Source organism: Macrobrachium rosenbergii, unplaced genomic scaffold, assembly GCF_040412425.1.
Source record: "Macrobrachium rosenbergii isolate ZJJX-2024 unplaced genomic scaffold, ASM4041242v1 171, whole genome shotgun sequence".
NCBI classification, from domain to species: domain Eukaryota; kingdom Metazoa; phylum Arthropoda; class Malacostraca; order Decapoda; family Palaemonidae; genus Macrobrachium; species Macrobrachium rosenbergii.
The window spans coordinates 1,114,693-1,134,030 of NW_027100729.1; the positions used below are offsets into that span (position 1 = coordinate 1,114,693).

At 39.6% G+C, this 19,338-nt stretch overlaps 1 protein-coding gene across 1 annotated transcript in view; it reads left to right on the top strand.

Moving 5' to 3' along the window:
* Nucleotides 1-19,338, top strand: part of LOC136838134 (zinc finger protein 91-like) — a 265,765-nt gene that overhangs the window by 126,983 nt on the left and 119,444 nt on the right. The window contains 1 exon segment of the mRNA XM_067102988.1: nt 8,465-10,211. Coding sequence (XP_066959089.1) covers nt 8,815-10,211 — 1,397 coding nt within the window. The 5' untranslated portion in view covers nt 8,465-8,814.

The following is a 19,338-nucleotide window of genomic DNA, read 5'->3' on the forward strand; positions in this document are numbered from 1 at the left end:
TGCTATTATTAAAAAGCTGAACCTAATGATATATGGGTCTTATCAGATGATCAAAGGAAAGCTATTGCTTCGTGTTTCAGGCGGTCCCCTTCCTAGAGGAGGGGACATTATCTCTAGAGGTGGAAGGTTCAACTTTGGCAAGTATCAGGGCTACCCCAGAGAGAAATTTAACTTTTACAGAAGAGTCAGGGGAAGCTTTGGGTTCAGGAATATGTTCAATCCCTACAGGCGAGGTATCACGAGAGGTGGCCGAAGAGGGGGAAGGAGTACAGGGGGACAGACAGCAATTAATTCAGACGTCAAAGATAAGAAACAAAACTAATTATGCTTTAAATCTTAATACCATCGAGCCCTGCTCGACCAAGTGGAAAATAACCTGAGCTTCACAGTAAAGATAAAAATTTGGCAAATGTACCCACTAACAATTCAATGATATTGGAAGAGTTAAATTTCCCTACAGAAGCCTCTAGCTCCAAGGAAACCTCTCACGCCCTCCAGTAAGTGGGATAGGTAGGTCATTGACAAATAAATTAAAAAATTGGCAAAAACTCCCAAATTCTTCTTTTGCATGCAACTTGATCAGTAAGGGTGTGAGACTCCCATTTACCAATAAAAATAAGGCTCAAAAGACTTTGAAAAGATTTGGGGTTGATAGATATTATTCTTCTAGCAAGAGAATAATACTAGAGAGAGAATGTGACAGATTACTAGACCTAGGGTAATAGAACAAATTAACAGAAATTCTTTCTACTACTCTAACCACATATTTTACAAGCTTAAACCCGATGGGAGCATTCGCCTAATCTTCGATATGAAATGCCTTAATACTATGATCAAGAAACCTTCTTTCTCTATGCTGAAACCTAAAACTATATTCCCTTATTTACATTTAAACAACTGGGCATGTAGACTTGATTTAAAGGATGCTTATTGGCACGTCCTCTTCATTCCAGTGCTCAAAGATTCTTAACGTTCAAATTAGGAAAGCGTAAATTCAAATGGACGGTTGTTCCCTTCAAGGTTAAAGACAGCTCCTACATCTTTTCCAAACTAATGTACACAGTAGTTAAGTACATTAGGAAGAAATATAATATACTCATCTTTAACTACTTAGATGATATACTCATACTGGCAGATGACTTTCACAAATGCGAGTCTCACATCCAAATAGTCATTGAAGTGCTCACGGAACTGGGTTGGCAAATATCTATTAAAAAGTCTGTTATTCATCCAGTGCAAAAGATAGAGTTCCTGGGAGTTCATTATAACCTGGAGAACAAAACAATGAGACCAATGCAGGAAAACATTGATAAATGTATCAGGCTTGCCAGTACAGTATCCAACTTGAACAGATCTGACCTCAAATTATATCAAAGATTGATAGGATCACTTAACTTCTGTTCCTACTACACCTTTTATGGTAGATACCATCTTAAATTCCTTCACAGATTTCATAGATATTTTGCTAAAGGATATAGAATCATTCCTCCTTCTTTCAAATCCTTTCTAGAAGCATGGAAACAGACTAACATGTATAGTGCTATAAACATTCCTAATAATCAAGTAGATCTAGAACTATTCACAGATGCATCCAACTTTGGCTGGGGTGGAGCATTAGTAGGAGAACATGGCATACTCTCAACTAATAATACATGGCTACAAAATGAGAATACTCTGCACATTAACATTAGAGAACTACTTGCATGCATTTACTGTATAAAACACTTCAGAGACAAACTAAGAAACAAAGTGGTACTAATTCACATAGATTCACAAGTAACATACTGTTGGGTCAAAAACATGGTAGCATTAGGAACAAATCGGCCCAGGAGGCCATCAAAGTGTTACTAAACATCAAAGGAAAATACAACATAGACATTCAAACTAAATGGATTAAAGGGAAATGCAATGTGATGGCTGATTCCCTATCGAGAGACTTTGGTTCCATACATCCAGAAGCCACTCTTGACGATAATCTTTTCAACTTAATTTGCACAGATATGAATTTCTTTCCTGAAATAGACCTTTTCACCAATGGCTTTAATTCTAAATGTAAGAGATTTTGTTCTTCCGTTCCAACACAAAAAGCAATCAGTAATAATGCTCTTCACATTAGCTGGGAAGGTTCTTCTCCTCTTTATGCTTTTCCCAGGCTTCTTACTGCATAAAGTTGCTTTTAAGATATATAATGAATGTGATAACAACATGCTCTTCTGCACTGTTTCCCAGGAAACGGAACCATGGATCCCCTAGTCAAGACAGTCTCCAAGGAATACCGAAGTACAAAGTCAAAGTAGAAGGTTGCCAGATACTTCATATGGACTGTACCTTACCCTTAGCGCAACAGCACTTGAATTTGATCGCCTTCAGAATATAAAAGATCAACTACCTTCCATATTTCCTCCAGAGATATGCAACAAAATTACTTCCAGTTTACAGAGACAGCTCCATGGCCAAGTACCAAAATCTCTTCAGGAGCTTTAAAAGTTCATACACAATAAATATGGAAGTAACAAGTTCCCTCTTTTATCAGTGCTACTCTATTTCAACGAATTAATAGACAAGGGCCTAGCATACAACACACTAAAAGGATACTGAGCTGCTCTTGGACCGGTTTTGAAGGGATACTTTCCCAATTATTGCCTAACAGAAGACAAGTATATTAAAGCTATGCTTGATGGAGTAAATAGAAGAAGACCCAGCAATTCTCATCAATTTCCAGGCTGGGATCTTGATAAAGTGGTTTCCTTCCTCAACACTACAAGAGATGATTCTGTGCTGCTCATGATTCAGAAGACCTTATTCCTCGTAGCTTTGGCTTGCCCATTGAGAGCTAACCAATTTAATCATCTATGTATCTCCAGGAGCACCTTCACGCCAGAAACCATTGTGCTAAGGAACCACCCTTCCTTCATGGCCAAGAATCAGAGAAACAATTACACTCCTATTGAATTCAGCTTTAGGCGTCACCCTACCAAGCCAAAAATTTGTCCAGTGAGACAATTAAACTTTTATCTGGAGTACACAAATAAAATCTGTGCAGAAAGGAACATAGATAGGGAAGACCATATTTGGCTGGATGAAAACTTCAAGATCATGTCCCTTCCAAAGATGAGGCAGCTATTCAGGGACTGTATTTTCAGAGCTGATCCCAATGCCAGAAAACACTCCACCAATTTCCACTCTATCAGAGGTCAAGCAGCTTCAAGGATGATGTATAATGGAGTTACGCTGCAAGAGATAATGGCTAGAATGAATTGGAAAAGCAACTCTGTATTTGGGTCATTTTATGCTCTCCTCGGTCTACAGGGAGCTTTCGATGCAGTCGTTGCAGGACTTCATCTTCATGCCCCCTGAAGTATCAGGTGAGCAAAACCAGTGGGTCTGAAAGGCTGAAGCCTCTCTCTCTAGAACTGACAGTTTACTTGTGAACCTAAGTTCTGGAGAGAAGAGGCGAGGCCTTTCAGACCCAGGGTCTAGTTCACCCTCCGACCCTACCCCCGTAACCGAGGAGACCATTCTGGAGGAAATAAAGGATTTGTAAAGTAAACATACAAAGTCAACAGCTTACATGTTTCTGAAGGCCAGCCATAACAATTTTCAATTATTCATAAATTTCTTTAAGGTATACTTATCTTATCCTTGCATTTAGAGGAAATGCAACTTCTAGGTAACAAGATAGGAATATCTTGAAAAGGAGGTGAACTACTGTCACATTATATTATCTTAGAATATAAGAGGAATGGAAATGTCAAAATTCACAAATTGGAACTTTTAAGTTACTACTTGTAGTAATTTGCAATCTCAAATAAATCTCTCAGCAGTAAAATGGAATGGTAAGTACAGATATACTTCATAGCAACTTGCAACTTCAAATATGGCGGTTTGGTTCTTGTCAACTCGCATGTCTCTGGTTGCTCCGCCCCGATGGGCGTGGTTTGTGTACGCTTACGGCTGTCTGGGGGAGGAGCCAGGGGTGTGTCATAGCAAAACCAGTGGGTCTGAAAGGCCTCGCCTCTTCTCTCCAGAACTTAGGTTCACAAGTAAACTGTCAGGTCCAGTTAGAGCTCTCAAGTACTACCTTAAAAGAACACAGGACACTCCTAGTCCCTTGGATATTTTATGGTGTTCTGTGAGGCAACCAGTTAAACCTATGTCGAAGAATGCACTGGCATTCTTCATTAGGGACGTCATTAAGGACGCACACTCTAGTTGTGACGACTCCAACTTCAAGTTGTTGAGAGTTAACGCTCACGAGGTGAGGGCAGTTGCTACCTCCATGGCGTTCAAGAAAAATATGGTACTCAGTGACATTCTTAGTGCCACATTTTGGCGAAGTCAATTCAGTGTTTGCCTCACACTCTTGGCAAGATGTTTAGGTAGCATACGAAAATTGCTTTTCGCTGGGACCATACATTGCTGCTTCAGCAACCTTGGGGACAGGTGGTAACTCTGATCCTATCCCCTTTTTAATTGTGTTTTTATGGTTGTTGGGTCGACTACTGGAGGCAGTCTTCCCAATCCTTTGCAAACTAACGCTTTAGGTGTTGGTTAGGTGGTTAGTAATGCTCTTTTGTCCTCTTTGTATGGTCTATGATCTAGTCACATTGTGGTCACGCCCCCGTTGACAGATCATCTAGAAGTCGCCAGCTATATAGGTCACTACCTCGCTGGGGTCTCTAGTAAAGCAGAAGCAGACTAGAGTGACAGTAACCACTCAGTCAGCTACGCTATCAGATAAGGAACCAAAATAATTTTACCAATAATTGGTTTTTTCCCTAATTCTTGGCTGTCTCTACCCCCCTCCAAAGGTGGTATTCAGCTATATATATATATCTGGCAGGTAAGTCTCATGAACAAAATGTTATTTTAATGATAAAATAAAGTTTGTTCATACTTACCTGGCAGATATATATATTCATATTGCCCTCCCTCCTCCCCTCAGGAGTCAGTGGCGTTAGAAAATCTGAATAGAAAATGGGAATGGTTCCTGATACCCGCCTCCCAGCGGCGGGAATGGGTACTAACCACCTGCCCGGCCACTGCGTGTGCCGCGAGTTTTGAAATTCTGTCGGACTTCGGAGAATACAGCTATATATATATCTGCCAGGTAAGTATGAACAAACTTTATTTTATCATTAAAATATCATCTTTCAACTTCCCCTGGAAAGTACAGAAAATTGTTAAGAATTTTCTTTTCTTATACCATAAGCATATGCACATCTTCCTCTTTCTATTGATGAGTGTCTTTTTAATTGGCCATCCTTAACTTTAGCCCAGTGTAGGGGTGTACTTGATATATATTTAGCCCAGACTGTGGAGGTTAAGGGCATCGATGTACTTTCCTTGTGAGAGAGATCTACATGCTGATGTGAAGCTTCGAACAGTCGTGACCTCCCTCACAAGAGTCATCGTACAGGGATATGACCCTCAAGACTGTGTTCTTGCTTGTCCTCCTTCCTTTGCTCTACACAACCAGGAAGAGAGAGAGGGCATGGACAGGAGAGTTGGCGAGCCACATGGCCTTCGATGCTAGCCCTCGAGGAGTAGGGATCTGTCGTGTTCGAATTTGTCCCAGAATTCATAGCAAAGTCTCAGAATCCTTCGGTACCTGACACCAGGTTCGAGTCCCCTTTCAGACCCCTCCCTAAAGGACCTGGTTGGTAGTGTAATGGACACCTCTCCACTACACTAATTAATAACAATAACTTAAATTCAGTACTCAACTTTACCAGCGCTGAAGTCCACAGTCGGTGGAATCAGAAGCACAACTACCACAGAGTGTGCAAAGTTCTTCAGGAGGGACAAACAAACACAGAGAAAAAAACACTTAATATTTAATACATAAATCTCAGATAAAAGTAATACCTGAACCTCATAACTACAAATTAAATTAACACCAAATGCCCTTAATTAACAAAACCAAAACACTCACACTAGTTATGTCAGAAGGCAAAACACTTACACAAAAAAGGAGGCCCAGAAAGTAAGAGAAGGTCAGAAACACAGAATAGTCTAACAAAAATACAGGCTATCTTAATAATAACAGCAGCAGCAACAGGCAAATCTTCAACCTCTCGAAATATAGCTCAGAAACACACTGACTTCTTCCTGTGTGGAAGCACAGGAGGAATCCTTGACAGTGGGCATGGCATAAGCAACGTCCAACCAAAAAAGAAAAACTAAACGGTAATAACAGGTCAGCAGTCAAAGGACCGGTGAGGATGAAACGGGAGACCTAAGGTATTAAAATTAAAAGCAAAGTGGGCAACATACTGACAGTAGTGAGCGGGACGAGATACTACTGTGTCTAGTGAGAGTGCTGCGGTACTATCTTAAGAGGACTCAACATCTCAAGCCCAAGTGTCAACGACTCTTTGTTAGTATTGGCCCTACCAAGAAAGAAGTGTTCAAGAACACAACTTCTTTCTGGCTTCATAAGACAATGAAGTGAATGTAATCTTTGTCTGACGAAGTAGACAGGAGTATGTTCTGAGCAGACCTCATGAGGTTAGGGACATTGCATTCAGGAAGAACCTGTTGGTTCCACAAGTACTAAAGGCAGAAGTTTAGCCACAAAAAACCACATTCATTTCCTTCTACCTTTGGGCACTATTTGTCTATGGGTCCTGTGATGGCTGCTAAATAAGTTGTGTTGCTCACCTAGCTCCCCTAGAGGCACAGGAAGCATCTCGCCCAAGGTGCTCTGTTGCAAAGAGAGAGAGTGAGTGAGTGACAGGCCTCCTCCCTTTCTCTTTTTATACCCTTCCTTACCTGTAGTTCAGAGGTACAACCATCGCATGCTGGACGGCCATGCAATGCAAGTGAGCTGCATAACTGAGTACTGTACTCTGTCTATAATCTTTAAGTCAGTACATTAATAGATGCAAGTCCTTCCCCTCTCTGACAATAAAAGAAAACCTGTTGGTTTTGTTAGCCTTTTATTGTCTCCGACTGTATGGGTTCATCCAAACCCTTTTCAAATCACTGATGCTATACATACCCATTAATTCGAAAGGCCCAGAAGTCTGGCAGTTGAACATCACATATGATCAGCAGGTCAGAGGCACAGGACTCCTTCCTCTGCTTTACTTGACCAGGAAGGAGGCCCAGGTGAGTCGAACTACCAGTCAGTTCAGAGATTTACTCAGAACTCTCCCACCAAGAAAGTCTCCAAATGTAAAGACCCAAGTTTTGTATACTTGTAGGAACAAACTACAATTTTTTTAAGTAATTTGTATCCTTCCTAACATAAAAACCTGAAGATCTTTACATAAATGGCCCACCTCAAGCCACCCCTCATTCTGCTACCTGGGCCGAAATGTAAAGTGAATGCACTCCCACTCTGCTGTCAATAGTTAACCACCTTGTTTAAAGTTGAACGGCCGTTTTCCCGACTCACGCTGCAAGTATATCCACATGTAAGGAAAAATATAAATTACTAAAAATTTGTAGTTGTTCCACCCTTGCAGCATTGAAAACCAAAAGACATTTTACTGTTTTTGTTTGTATTTGTGTACGTACACATTCATGTAGATTTTGGCGAGCTGGAGTCAATTGTGGATAATGCCAATTCGCAAGCAGTGCATGTGCAGGTACAGTAATCGAGGAAATACTGTAATATGAAATTTTCATAGGTATACAAATCAAAACCTTATATCATATCTCCCATCTCAACCAGCCCTCTTTGTTCATCAGGCCAAAAGAAGTAGTGCTTGGTGATGGCATGTGAGTGAGGGGAATACCCTTACTCGCTATTCTTAACCACCAGTTAACCCATTTCCAACTTGCATTGAAAGATACTCCTTCATAAGAAGCTCTGGTTTGTATGGCTCTGAAAACAATTTGTCTTATTTGAGAAATGTAGCAGCACATTTAACCTTCCAAGACTGTCATCAGTGTTGCTGGTCTTATTAGCTACTCATGTATTGTATCTGTAGTAACAATCAGTGAAACTAATTTGAAAACTTTCATCTCTTGAAATTACTGCTCAGTTCACCCGTACTATTTTTTCTTCTTATTGTCTAAGGCAGCTGTGGATAATATAGTGTTATATATAACTGGATCATATATAATTAAGCATTTCTGTATACTGTACCCTTCCTGCTGTTACCCCACAAAATTCTTATGCTGGTCTCTTGCATTTCCTATTCTTGGCCTTTGATTTGTTAATAAGGATTGTTCATAAGTAATACAGTACTGTAATGTTAAGCTAAGAGAGTTTACAGGTCTGAGAGGGGGTGAGTCAATATTAACTGTTAATCTATTGTTGCATTGTTGCCTCAGGAATGTTTTGATGCTGTGTCTGGACAACATTTTGTTAGATTGTATTAATATTTGGAGAGTACTGTCAAATACACACTTTGTTAATTGGCCTGAGACCTTTATAGGAGCCTGAATTAAATATATTTTGCTTCAGTTGTGGCATTGTTTCCTAACTCTGTGTTGCATTCTTTGATTTCAGATTCTCCCTCAGAAGAACCTTCCTTTGTCAGTTTTGAACAGCATCAAGATTATAGGAATGCTTTTGTGTTTAATGGTACTACATGTAACATTACCAGTAGCAGCTTTTAAAGTGTAGGAGACAATAGGAAATTATTGTACTCCTATTTTACAAATTACAACAACAACAAGTAAAATTGGTTTTGAATATTAAATTCATACATCAGCAATGAAATCTGGTTGTAGTCCTTCAAAGATACAGTACTTAATTTATGACAGATTTATTGGATAATCATTTGTAAACAATTTTGTGTTAAGAATTGTCAATTGAACAAATTGTTATTACAGAACAGGGCAGGACAAAAGGCTAAAATGAATCCAGAACATTCTTTAGAATTTCCTTTGAAAAGTGAAACTGAAGGGACATTATCACTACCTTCCATAAATGAAGAAAACAGCAAAATGGCTGCCTTTAGCGAAACCAGTGATGGTGACTTTTTGTCTGTGGATCCACTGATGGACATCAAAATAGAGCCAGAGGTATTCTGTGAGTCTAATGAAGGTGATGAATATTCATATGAAATGAATTCAGTAGTGAATGAAAAAGATCCATTAACTTGCAAAAAGGAAGTAAAACAAGAAAGAAGGAATAGTCACAATGAAGAGAATCCTTTTAGATCCACTGACTGTGAGAAAGCGTCTTACGAGAAAATTGATCTTACAAGTCATAGCACAAATCCTGTCAGAGAGAAGCCATTCATGTGCAAGGAATGTGGGAAAGCATTTTCCCAGAAACCACATCTTACATGTCATATGAGAATACATACTGGAGAGAAGCCATTCATGTGCAAGGAATGTGGGAAAGCATTTTCCCAGGAACCACATCTTGCACGTCATATGAGAATCCATACTGGAGAGAAGCCATTCATGTGCAAGGAATGTGGCAAAGCATTTTCCCAGAAACCAAGTCTTACAGTTCATATGAGAATCCATACTGGAGAGAAGCCATTCATGTGCAAGGAATGTGGGAAAGCATTTTCCCGTGAACCAGAACTTACAGTTCATATGAGACTTCATACAGGAGAGAAGCCATTCATGTGCAAGGAATGTGGGAAAGCATTTTCTAAGAAACCAGGTCTTACAAGTCACATGAGAATCCATACTGGAGAGAAGCCATTCATATGCAAGGAATGTGGGAAAGCATTTTCCCAGAAACCAAATCTTACACATCATATGAGAATCCATACTGGAGAGAAGCCATTTATGTGCAAGGAATGTGGGAAAGCATTTTCCCAGAAACCAGATCTTACACGTCATATGAGAATACATACTGGAGAGAAGCCATTCATGTGCAAGGAATGTGGGAAAGCATTTTCCATAAAAAATCATCTTACACATCATATGAGAATCCATACTGGAGAGAAGCCATTCATGTGCAAGGAATGTGGGAAAGCATTTTCCCAGAAACTAAAGCTTACAACTCATATGAGAATCCATACTGGAGAGAAGCCATTCATGTGCAAGAAATGTGGCAAAGCATTTTCCGAGAAACCAAATCTTACAGCTCATATGAGAATCCATACTGGAGAGAAGCCATTCATGTGCAAGGAATGTGGGAAAGGATTTTCCCAGAAACCAAATCTTACAGCTCATATGAGAATGCATACTGGAGAGAAGCCATTCATGTGCAAGGAATGTGGGAAAGCATTTTCCATAAAAAATCATCTTACACATCATATGAGAATTCATACTTGAGAGAAGCCATTCGTGTAGAAGAATGAGAGAAAGCATATTCCAGGGAACATCTTATAATTCATATGAGGATTCATACTGGAAAGTAGCCATTTATAGTAAACCCTGAATTATCTGCCGTAATATATCCAAGGCTCTTGTGGAGATCAGAAATTTGTGGATATAGCAAGAAAACACTTCATGGATGTAAAATGTCAATTATTCGGAATGAATCTTACCTACCGTTAAAGTTAGCTTATATCTTTGTGCCATTAGGCATGATCAGCATACAGAATGAAAAAAATAATGCTTGACTGGCCTGCTAGGACTGTCTGTAATCACCTGTTTCCCACCAGGTGGCGTTTGATTGTTTACGGTCTTGTCAGAATTCTTCATGCTGTGTCCTTATGCAGACAGTGTGAATTGGTGTTAGTAATAATCATGATGATTTCTGGCTAATTTTCTCCTGTATGATATTGTGCTTGTTTTCTGTGTTTGCATTATGTCATCTACAGCAAGCAGAGATGAAAGCATTAGGCTATAATAGGAAAGAGTTTGTGGAAACCGAATTACTTGGTTGTGCATGACCACATAGCCTATATGCTAGCCTAGCTGTTGAGGTGTGAGTGTGGTTTTCTTGATGTGAAGATAATGAGTGGTCTGGTGAGAGGATGAAAATTTGTCAAGTATGGGAAGATGCTGGAGGCAGATAGTTTAAGTAGACAATTCGTTAGGGCCCACCATAAGCCTGCTCAATCTTTTTCTTTTGTCATCCAGTGTTGCTTCTCCTTCTCCTCCATTAGCCTACCTGGTAGCCTAGGGTAATTCCTCTCTCACTCTTGCTCCACCTTCTTTTCTCCCTATGTGGTTCAGGAGAAAATGATAGGTAATTGAGATATATTCTTTTATTATGGTTAGAAATTTGACCCTATATGTTAGGGCGAAGGACCCCCCCCCCATGGTGATCAACCTTCTTCATTTACCTCCGCGAGAGAGAATGTGTTGGAGCCGTATCATTCTGTCTGGAGCCCACCCTCTGGACTTCCCTGGGTCCATTGGTCTTCTCCGCAGACAGGGAACCATGGCATGCCTCGGGACCAAGGTCTGTGCCCTTCACCACCCCTCTCAGATCTCTCTCTGGTTCAGGTTTGGTGCATTCTCTGGATGAGTTTTTTAGAAGTTTGGTGCTCGCGTTCGCTAGCTTGTGTCGTCTGTTTTGGGGAGAGTGATAGGGATGTGTGTGAACCGCATTGCTATTTTTGTCATTTGCTCACCCGGTATCATCCTCCGAGCGGATGATTACCCTCCCCCCTTACTCAGTTTTCCTGTGTCGCCTCGTATTCGTCACCTTGTGACAGTTATTCCTTTTTGTACTAGCGGCTCTTCCTCCTCCACCGCTTACTTATCTGGAGTGAGTTAGCCTGGTGATAGAACAGCTCTTGCTCCTTGGTAATCACCTCGTAATTGTTGTGCAGACGGCACCATGTCGTCATGGTCACATAGTAATGGCTTGCAAGAATCCTGTACCTTCCCCACCCAGATATCCAGCACCCGTTCACTCCGTCCGATGCTTACTACCGGCATTCTGTGACATCTTTGCTGATGTTCTGTGGTATGTCACCTTGGAGTTCTACATAAGATATAATGTTATTTCCTACAAGTTTTAATTATATTGTGAATATACTACACTATGTAGTCCTTTAATTAACATAGGTGTCAATGACCATAGAAGTCACGTAGATTGCTGTTTTCTTCCGTCATCTCCATTTAGACTTTAGGGGTTTGAACTGTGATTTGGTTGATTCTCCTTTAGTACTTAAGTGGTGCATAGCTCGTTTTGTTCCATTTTCACTTCATTTTGTCAAAGATGAGTCTGGTAACCGGCGCTCTTTAGCTTACTTCTACCTCGGCTCCTGTTAAAATGAGTAAGAAGTTAACACTGGTTATGGTAAGGTGCGTTATCATGAATGTAGAGCCTGTGGTAAATGGTTGAACAGTCGAAGGAGAAAGCTAGGAAGCTGTTTAGTGTTGAATAGCTACTCGCAACTGTGTTTGTAGAGTGAGCTCTTAGGAGCCAACCAACCTAGACAATGTGGCGGCATGTTGTTGGCTTGATCTAAACAACAGAAGCGATCTCGGAGTTGTATCTTTAAAGCTGGTTCTTGGATGTTACTGCTTCTATTTCCAGTTTTTGAAGCTGCTTCTTAGCTAGGTTATGACTTACATGCAATATAAATTTTTTCTCCTTCCTCTGTTCAGTTTGAAAGTTTCAAGTTCTTGGACCAGGAAGCGAAGACTCCTCTGATAGGTAAGGTGCTTTGGCCTAATTATGAGGCAGAAGTACCTTTGAATCCAATATTTCGTTCTTAGCACCACAGCTGGATTTCTGCAAGAGTGATACATATATGTGATTACTGTATATTATATATATATACAGTATATATGCATATATGTGGACAGTAATGTTTATGCATACATATGTAGATATGTAAGTATGCATGTAGATACATATAAGAGCCTGAAGAGGCAGTTTCATGATGATTCGTCAAGAGTTGTAACCTCTCCTTGATAGACCTACTTCTGAGGCTGATGGGAGGAATGTCTTATTCCTTTTACAACTCAGTTGCAGTGAAGTAATGGAAACAGTTGTGTACAAATCATGTAAAGTAGCCCTGCTCAGCCATTAGTAGCTGTTTTTGACAGTGTCCCAGCATTGTCTCCTTAACCCCTAAGTGTTTAAGGCCATCACCCAAGATGTCTCGAATCAGGAGATTAGAAACTTCTTAGCACCACCTTTGAAGTTTTCCCTCTAGTGTCTTGCCCCTACAGCCTTTTTGCATGAAGTTCCATATAGAATTTCCCAAACCTCTCTTTCTTGCCCCTACAGCCTTTTTGCATGAAGTTCCATATAGAATTTCCCAAACCTCTCTTAAGTTCTGCTTCAGCAGTGATCTGGCTGTCATTCTAAGTGGAAAATTGTGTGTAAACATAACTGATGTTCTGAACTCCCACTTCAAGTAGGCTGTGTGGATCCACAGAACACCGTGTGCAGAGTTTCAGAAGTGTCTGGCAAAGCGTCAGTCAGGTAGAACCTTTGGGAGTGATGGTTCTCAGGGAAGGAATTTTACACTACCTTTTTCACCCCTATCAACTTCTGATATCCTTCTCCCCACACTCTTCACACAGAGAAGTTCAGAGTTGGGAGGGTAAATTGGACAGTTGTTATGCAACGAGGCCATGGAGCCATGGGCATTTCCAGCCTCAACCAGTTTGCTTGGTTGAACATTGTTTCTCTGGCCACACTAACCCACCATCCTCATTCAGTGTGGTAGTCAGCTGACTTTAACAGTAGGTAAAGTTCATTCCAAATAAGGAGAATTTTCATGATACTTACCTGCTGTTAAAGTGGAAACCCACCCAGCCTCCCCACATCTTAGTGGGTGGTCATGACAAGAACGTAAACATTCCAACACCACCTGGTGGGAAACAGGTCATTACAGAGACAGTCCTAGCATGTTAGCCAAGCATTATTTTTATTTATTTATTTTTTTGTATGCCAATCGCACCTAATGGCGTGCAGATATAAGCTAACTTTAACGGTAGGTAAGAATCCAAATAATTAATTATAGTATCATGAAAGTTATAATTTTATACTCAATTTTTTTTGCCCGTTTTGTGACTACAGTAACTGTACATTGTATACTTATAAACAATACAGAATAATCTACAGTACTGTACTGTACACATAATGAAGACCAAACTGTACAATACTGTTTACTGAATAAATGTATAAACATTTTAACATTGAAATTCTCTCTCTCTCTCTCTCTCTCTCTCTCTCTCTCTCTCTCTCTCTCTCTCTCTCTCTCTCTCTCTCTCTCTCTCTCTCTCCTACCTGTTCACATTGCCAGAACTGTTTACATGGGCCAAACTTGAAAAATCTCTTTTCTTCGTCAAGAACAACCCTTGGAGAGAAAGAGAAATGTGTAAATGCACAGCATTAAGTAAATGCATGTATGTAAATGCACATGTATTCACATACATGTATGTCAACACATGCTTATTTGATACTGAAAGTAGCCACTATTTTGTACTGCACTTTGTTACTCCCACATTAAAAATCTAATAAACATTTCATTCTGTTATTTGGTATGGCATAAAAATGTTCTCCTTCCAAAACATCTGAAGCTACTAGAGCTTAGGCTATCTTATATTATTGGTTGAAACGACTTTTAAATAAGTATTGCTCCATATTTACTGAAAATGCTGATTGGTGCAATGATATTAAGTACAGTTCTTGAAAGGATATTTACTCTATCACGTATTGTAAATTGAGTTCTTACTCTGAATGTGAGCAATGTATAGAAACAAGATGACACAGGCCCAGTTCTCTAAGGTATGTAAATCAATCCTTGAGTGCTGGCAAAAGTGAAAGAGAGACGCAAGACCACAATTGGCATTACCTGTGAAGGCTAAAAAGAAAGATTACTCTTCAAATTTGCCTAAATTAATAACGAGAGCTTTTGAACTTGCAGAGTAAAGAGAGAGAGAGAGAGAGAGAGAGAGACTTACAGATATAATGGACAGTAGTTTTTAAGTGGTTACAACTGAATGAGCAGCAAACAAGATCTAAATGCAATGCCTAATCGTTTTGTTGTCTTTGGCGTATATGTGTATGTAGTAACTGTTGCCCCATTGCATTCTAATTTAACAGTTGGGACTGAATGAAAAGTGAACAAGAACTAAAGCAGTAGGTAGTCTTTTGTTTGTGTTGTATGGACAGACAATACCTTTAAGTACTTTGCTATGCAATTAAATTTACATTGTACAAAGTTCAGTTGATTTGTTGGTTACATAAAAATTACTCAATTTTTCATTTTTATAATTTCTTTAATGTTAAGTACTGTATTTATTGCCAATTATCATTTTTATAATTTTATCTTGTGTATGTAGATTATGTGTATTGTAATTTTTAGCGTTTTATCTCGTGTATCCATATTGTGTAAGTTGAAATAAAGAATACAGTGTTGTTGATATTATTATTATTATTATTATTATTATTATTATTATTATTATTATTATTATTATTACTATTATTATTATTATTAAATAAGATCTGACTTAAGGAGTATTCGACTTATGTTGCTGCCTCAGGGGAAAGGATCTCTGTTGTAACTTGGGGACTGCCTCTATTGCTTCTTATGTTTCTCATGTAGTATCAAATACTATTTGAATCACCTCACATCATGGGATAAGCTGACATGCTCCTATTTTTTTGTAACAAACCAATTGTAATTTTGTACACTTATTTTTGTACACTCTCATACAATTGGCCCAACAATAAACCCTACATTTTGGAACTAACTTTTTTACCATTTGAGGTAAATATTGAATTAGTAGTATCAGTATATGGTGTACTGCTATTTACTTACAACAGCTACCATTAAAGTGACTTTGTACTGAATAAAAACAAACAGATTTTCCATAACCTGAGAAATAATCGTTTTCTTCAAGAGCTTTTCCTACAAAGGAATAAAACTGTACATTTTTCAAAAGGCAGGAATTCTGTTGTCATCTAAAGGATGGACTCAAATTTGTATTTTTCCTAACATACAAACCTTTTTTCTGTACTTGGGATTTAGCCTGCAGACGTGAGCTGGAACGGCTGTTAAGCTTTCAGACACGGTCAGTAACTACCGATGGTGGTGGGGGGAAGCCCTGCCCACTCATCAGGGCATAAGCATCACCCTTTCAGGCCCCGGTACTTGCATAAAAAGGGGGCCCCTCCCACACTCTCCCTCTCCCTCTGGGAGCCTCACACCACCACCTCCATCCCAGGTCTCACACAATTCAAGTGTCCATCCACAGGCTTCAGTGAAATATTAGGAATATATCAATTCAATTAGTTTGTATGAATTCACTGCAAGAGTATGTGGTAGTACCCAAAATATAGTCAATCATCAGTTAATAAAATTGAAAAAAATAAATAATAGCAATGTTAGGGGAGCATGGCCCCCTTGAGCATCCTTTGTCCTTTGATTTTGTTTATTCTCTAAAAAGAAAAGTTGAAATAAATAAGCTGCTGTCACGGGCCCCGGGAAAGTAGTACCCTCCCCCCTTCCCCCCCCATGCTTGGGTCCTGCCTTGTCAGTCTGTAATCCACTTAGCCTTTTGGCCCAGGTACCAGAATGAGGGGTGGCTGAGGTGGGCTGTAAATGTAAAGACCTTCAAACCTTCCTTTGGCCTAAACTCTATAATCCATTCAATTCTCTCTCTCTCTCTCTCTCTCTCTCTCTCTCTCTCTCTCTCTCTCTCTCTCTCTCTCTCTCTCTCTCTCTCTGTCAGTGCAGGAGTAATATCCACCAGCAATTTCAGACACTGTTGCAACAGTATAGACCTCTTAATCACCTGTATAGGACCTATAGCTTGCTCTACAAATTACAGGCAGATTTAGGAACAAGAGCCTGTGCTATCATGAGGCCAGATTAACCTGCAAATACAGTGCTATGCAGTGTTAGATAATTTTCACATTTTATCTTGTACAATAAGTGGCCAAAATATCTCTTGACACAGTAAGCAAAAATTGCAAAGTCAGGTAAGAGTGATGTGTACAAAGGCAGAGGTCTGTCTGTGTCCTTTAATGCTTCTAAGGACTTTAATTAACCAAGATTTCATATTATAACATATATACTGAACACTCATTTGTCTGCAAGACGGTTTATTAACTAAGACTAAAAATACTACAAAGGCTGCACAGTGATTGAGGATGACTGTTTTTGCACCAAAAGGTTGGCAGACAAACACCAGTAGTGTGCAGCTGAGACACCTACCCCATCGAGCAATTGCATGAGCAGCGCCTTAGAGTCAACAGCCTATCATACACAAGAAGTCTGTGCCTCAGCAATGTCGAACAAAAAGAGCTCAGTGGAACAAAAGCAATAATGCACAGGTGAAAATGGCTCAACCATATTTTTCTGCTCATAACTTACTTGATAATCAAGAAAATAGAAAGCACAACGAGAGGCCTCAGGAATGAAGTTATAAGGACAGTGGCACTATTATTGTATATGCAGACGATGGAGTAATCCCAGGACGTGACACCCTTTGTAGAGATAACAAAAGCAGCACAAACACTTCTGGAAATAGCAAGCTGAATGTGGCCTCAATATAACAAAGACAAAGCAATATATTAATATTCAGTGATTGGTATGGCATTGATGATGTAGAATATATGCAGCACACAGAAGGAACAGAAATATTAAGAAGCAGAGAAGGTGCTACCTGGGTGTGACGACCAGCAGCATGAAAGACAAAAGAAGCTTCAGAGGACAGAAGACAAAAAGGGACCAAATCAAAGCAAAGCAGAAAAGGCAAATATGGCCGATGCAGTCATCAGCAAAAGCTGCAGCAGGTGAAGACAGGAAAACTGTATTGGAAAGGATTAGTGATGATGCCATCCTTCATGTACGCTGTGGAAGTCATGAAACTTTAACACAAGAAACCGTAAATGAACTACAAAAAGTAGACAATCAAGTCTATATAACAATCCTGACAGCACCAAGTTACACAGCAAGTTGTGATCAGAAATTAACATTCAGAAATAGGGGCCTCTTCTTCTTCCTTCCTTCCTTCCTTCTCAAAGAGATGTGGAGAACAGACTATTCTATCCGAAACACACACTTGAGAGTGGTGGAAACAGGCTCCTACAGGAGTAACCAGGGATCAGTATGAAAACAAGAAGCCCCCTTGGGTCCTGCAACTGAAAGAGAGACTATATGAAAGAACTGAACATAAACTTTAGTAAAACTGAATTGCTTGAAGGTAAATAAGCAGCTAAAAGAAACAATCAATAATTTGGACAGGAAAGAATGGGAGAGAAATGAATGACAAGACAACATGAAGAATCTACAGAAGATATAAAGGAAACACGAGAGAAGAAACCTGCTATGACAACACTGGGAGAACAATGCTGACAAGTGGGGCTAGACGAGGCACGCTACAGTTAAAAGATAGGAATAGGATAAAAGGGGAAGGAGATACAGAATGTCTTAAGCCCCTATTACACGTATCCGGTTTCCTACGGCGCCGTCGGTCGCGACGCTAGCATATGTTCAAACCGGAGCGTGTGATAGCAAATCGGCCGTATGAACGCTCACCCACGGCCGGCCGGATGAACTTTCGCCAGTACTAAAGTTGGCCGTACGGCCGTCGTACGTCAGGACTGAGGACGTAGCGAAAATTGCTCACCGTATGGTATGACATCAGTCAGAATTTGATGTCAATGTAGTTTCATTGCAGAAAATAACTTGCCCATAAGCTTATGTGAAAAGTTTATCCCATTCCTGCAGTGTGTTTCCAACAGATAATGTCCTAAAGAAAATTACACTTGAAACCAGAAAGCTACTAATACCATACGGCAAATGCTTGAAGATTTTACTTCATGCAAGAGGGAATAGAGCAATTACAGCAAAAAAATTTTCCCTCATTATCGATGAAACAACCGATAAATCCACCACATCTCAACTGGCACTGATCAATCACATACTTTGATATAGAGATGTTTAAAATGATTTTCATCTTTATTGATCTTATTGAGATTCCCAATGGTAAAGCTGATACCATATATGGTAAAATTCAAGACTGCATGAATGAAAGAAAAATCCTATGGAGAACGTGATAGGATTCTGTGCTGATATTGCAATGTGATGTTTGGAAAACATCATTCAGTATCACAACTATTGACTAAAGACTGTACATGGATTATAACTGTTAAATGCTCATGTCACTTAATACACTTATGCGTCTTATGCTTCACTGAAGCTTCCAAAATCATTGGAAGATTTATGCAGAAATGTTTATTCTCATTTTAGTTTGTCATCCAAAAGGATTGAAGAATTCCACGAATTTCAGGAGTTTTTTCATGTTGAAAAAACAGCATTCTTCGAGCAGGACGAACACGATGGCTATCAATGAAAATGTGTGTGGACCGAATATTACAGCAGTACGAACCCTTAAAACTGTATTTTTCACAAGTGGCCATTGAAGACCCCACACATACTCACGATAGCATCGTGAAAAATCTTCATATCAAGTTCACGCAAGCATATCTAGAATTCCTTTCTTTTAACCTAGGAAGATTAGTATCATTTAATACATTGTTTCAAA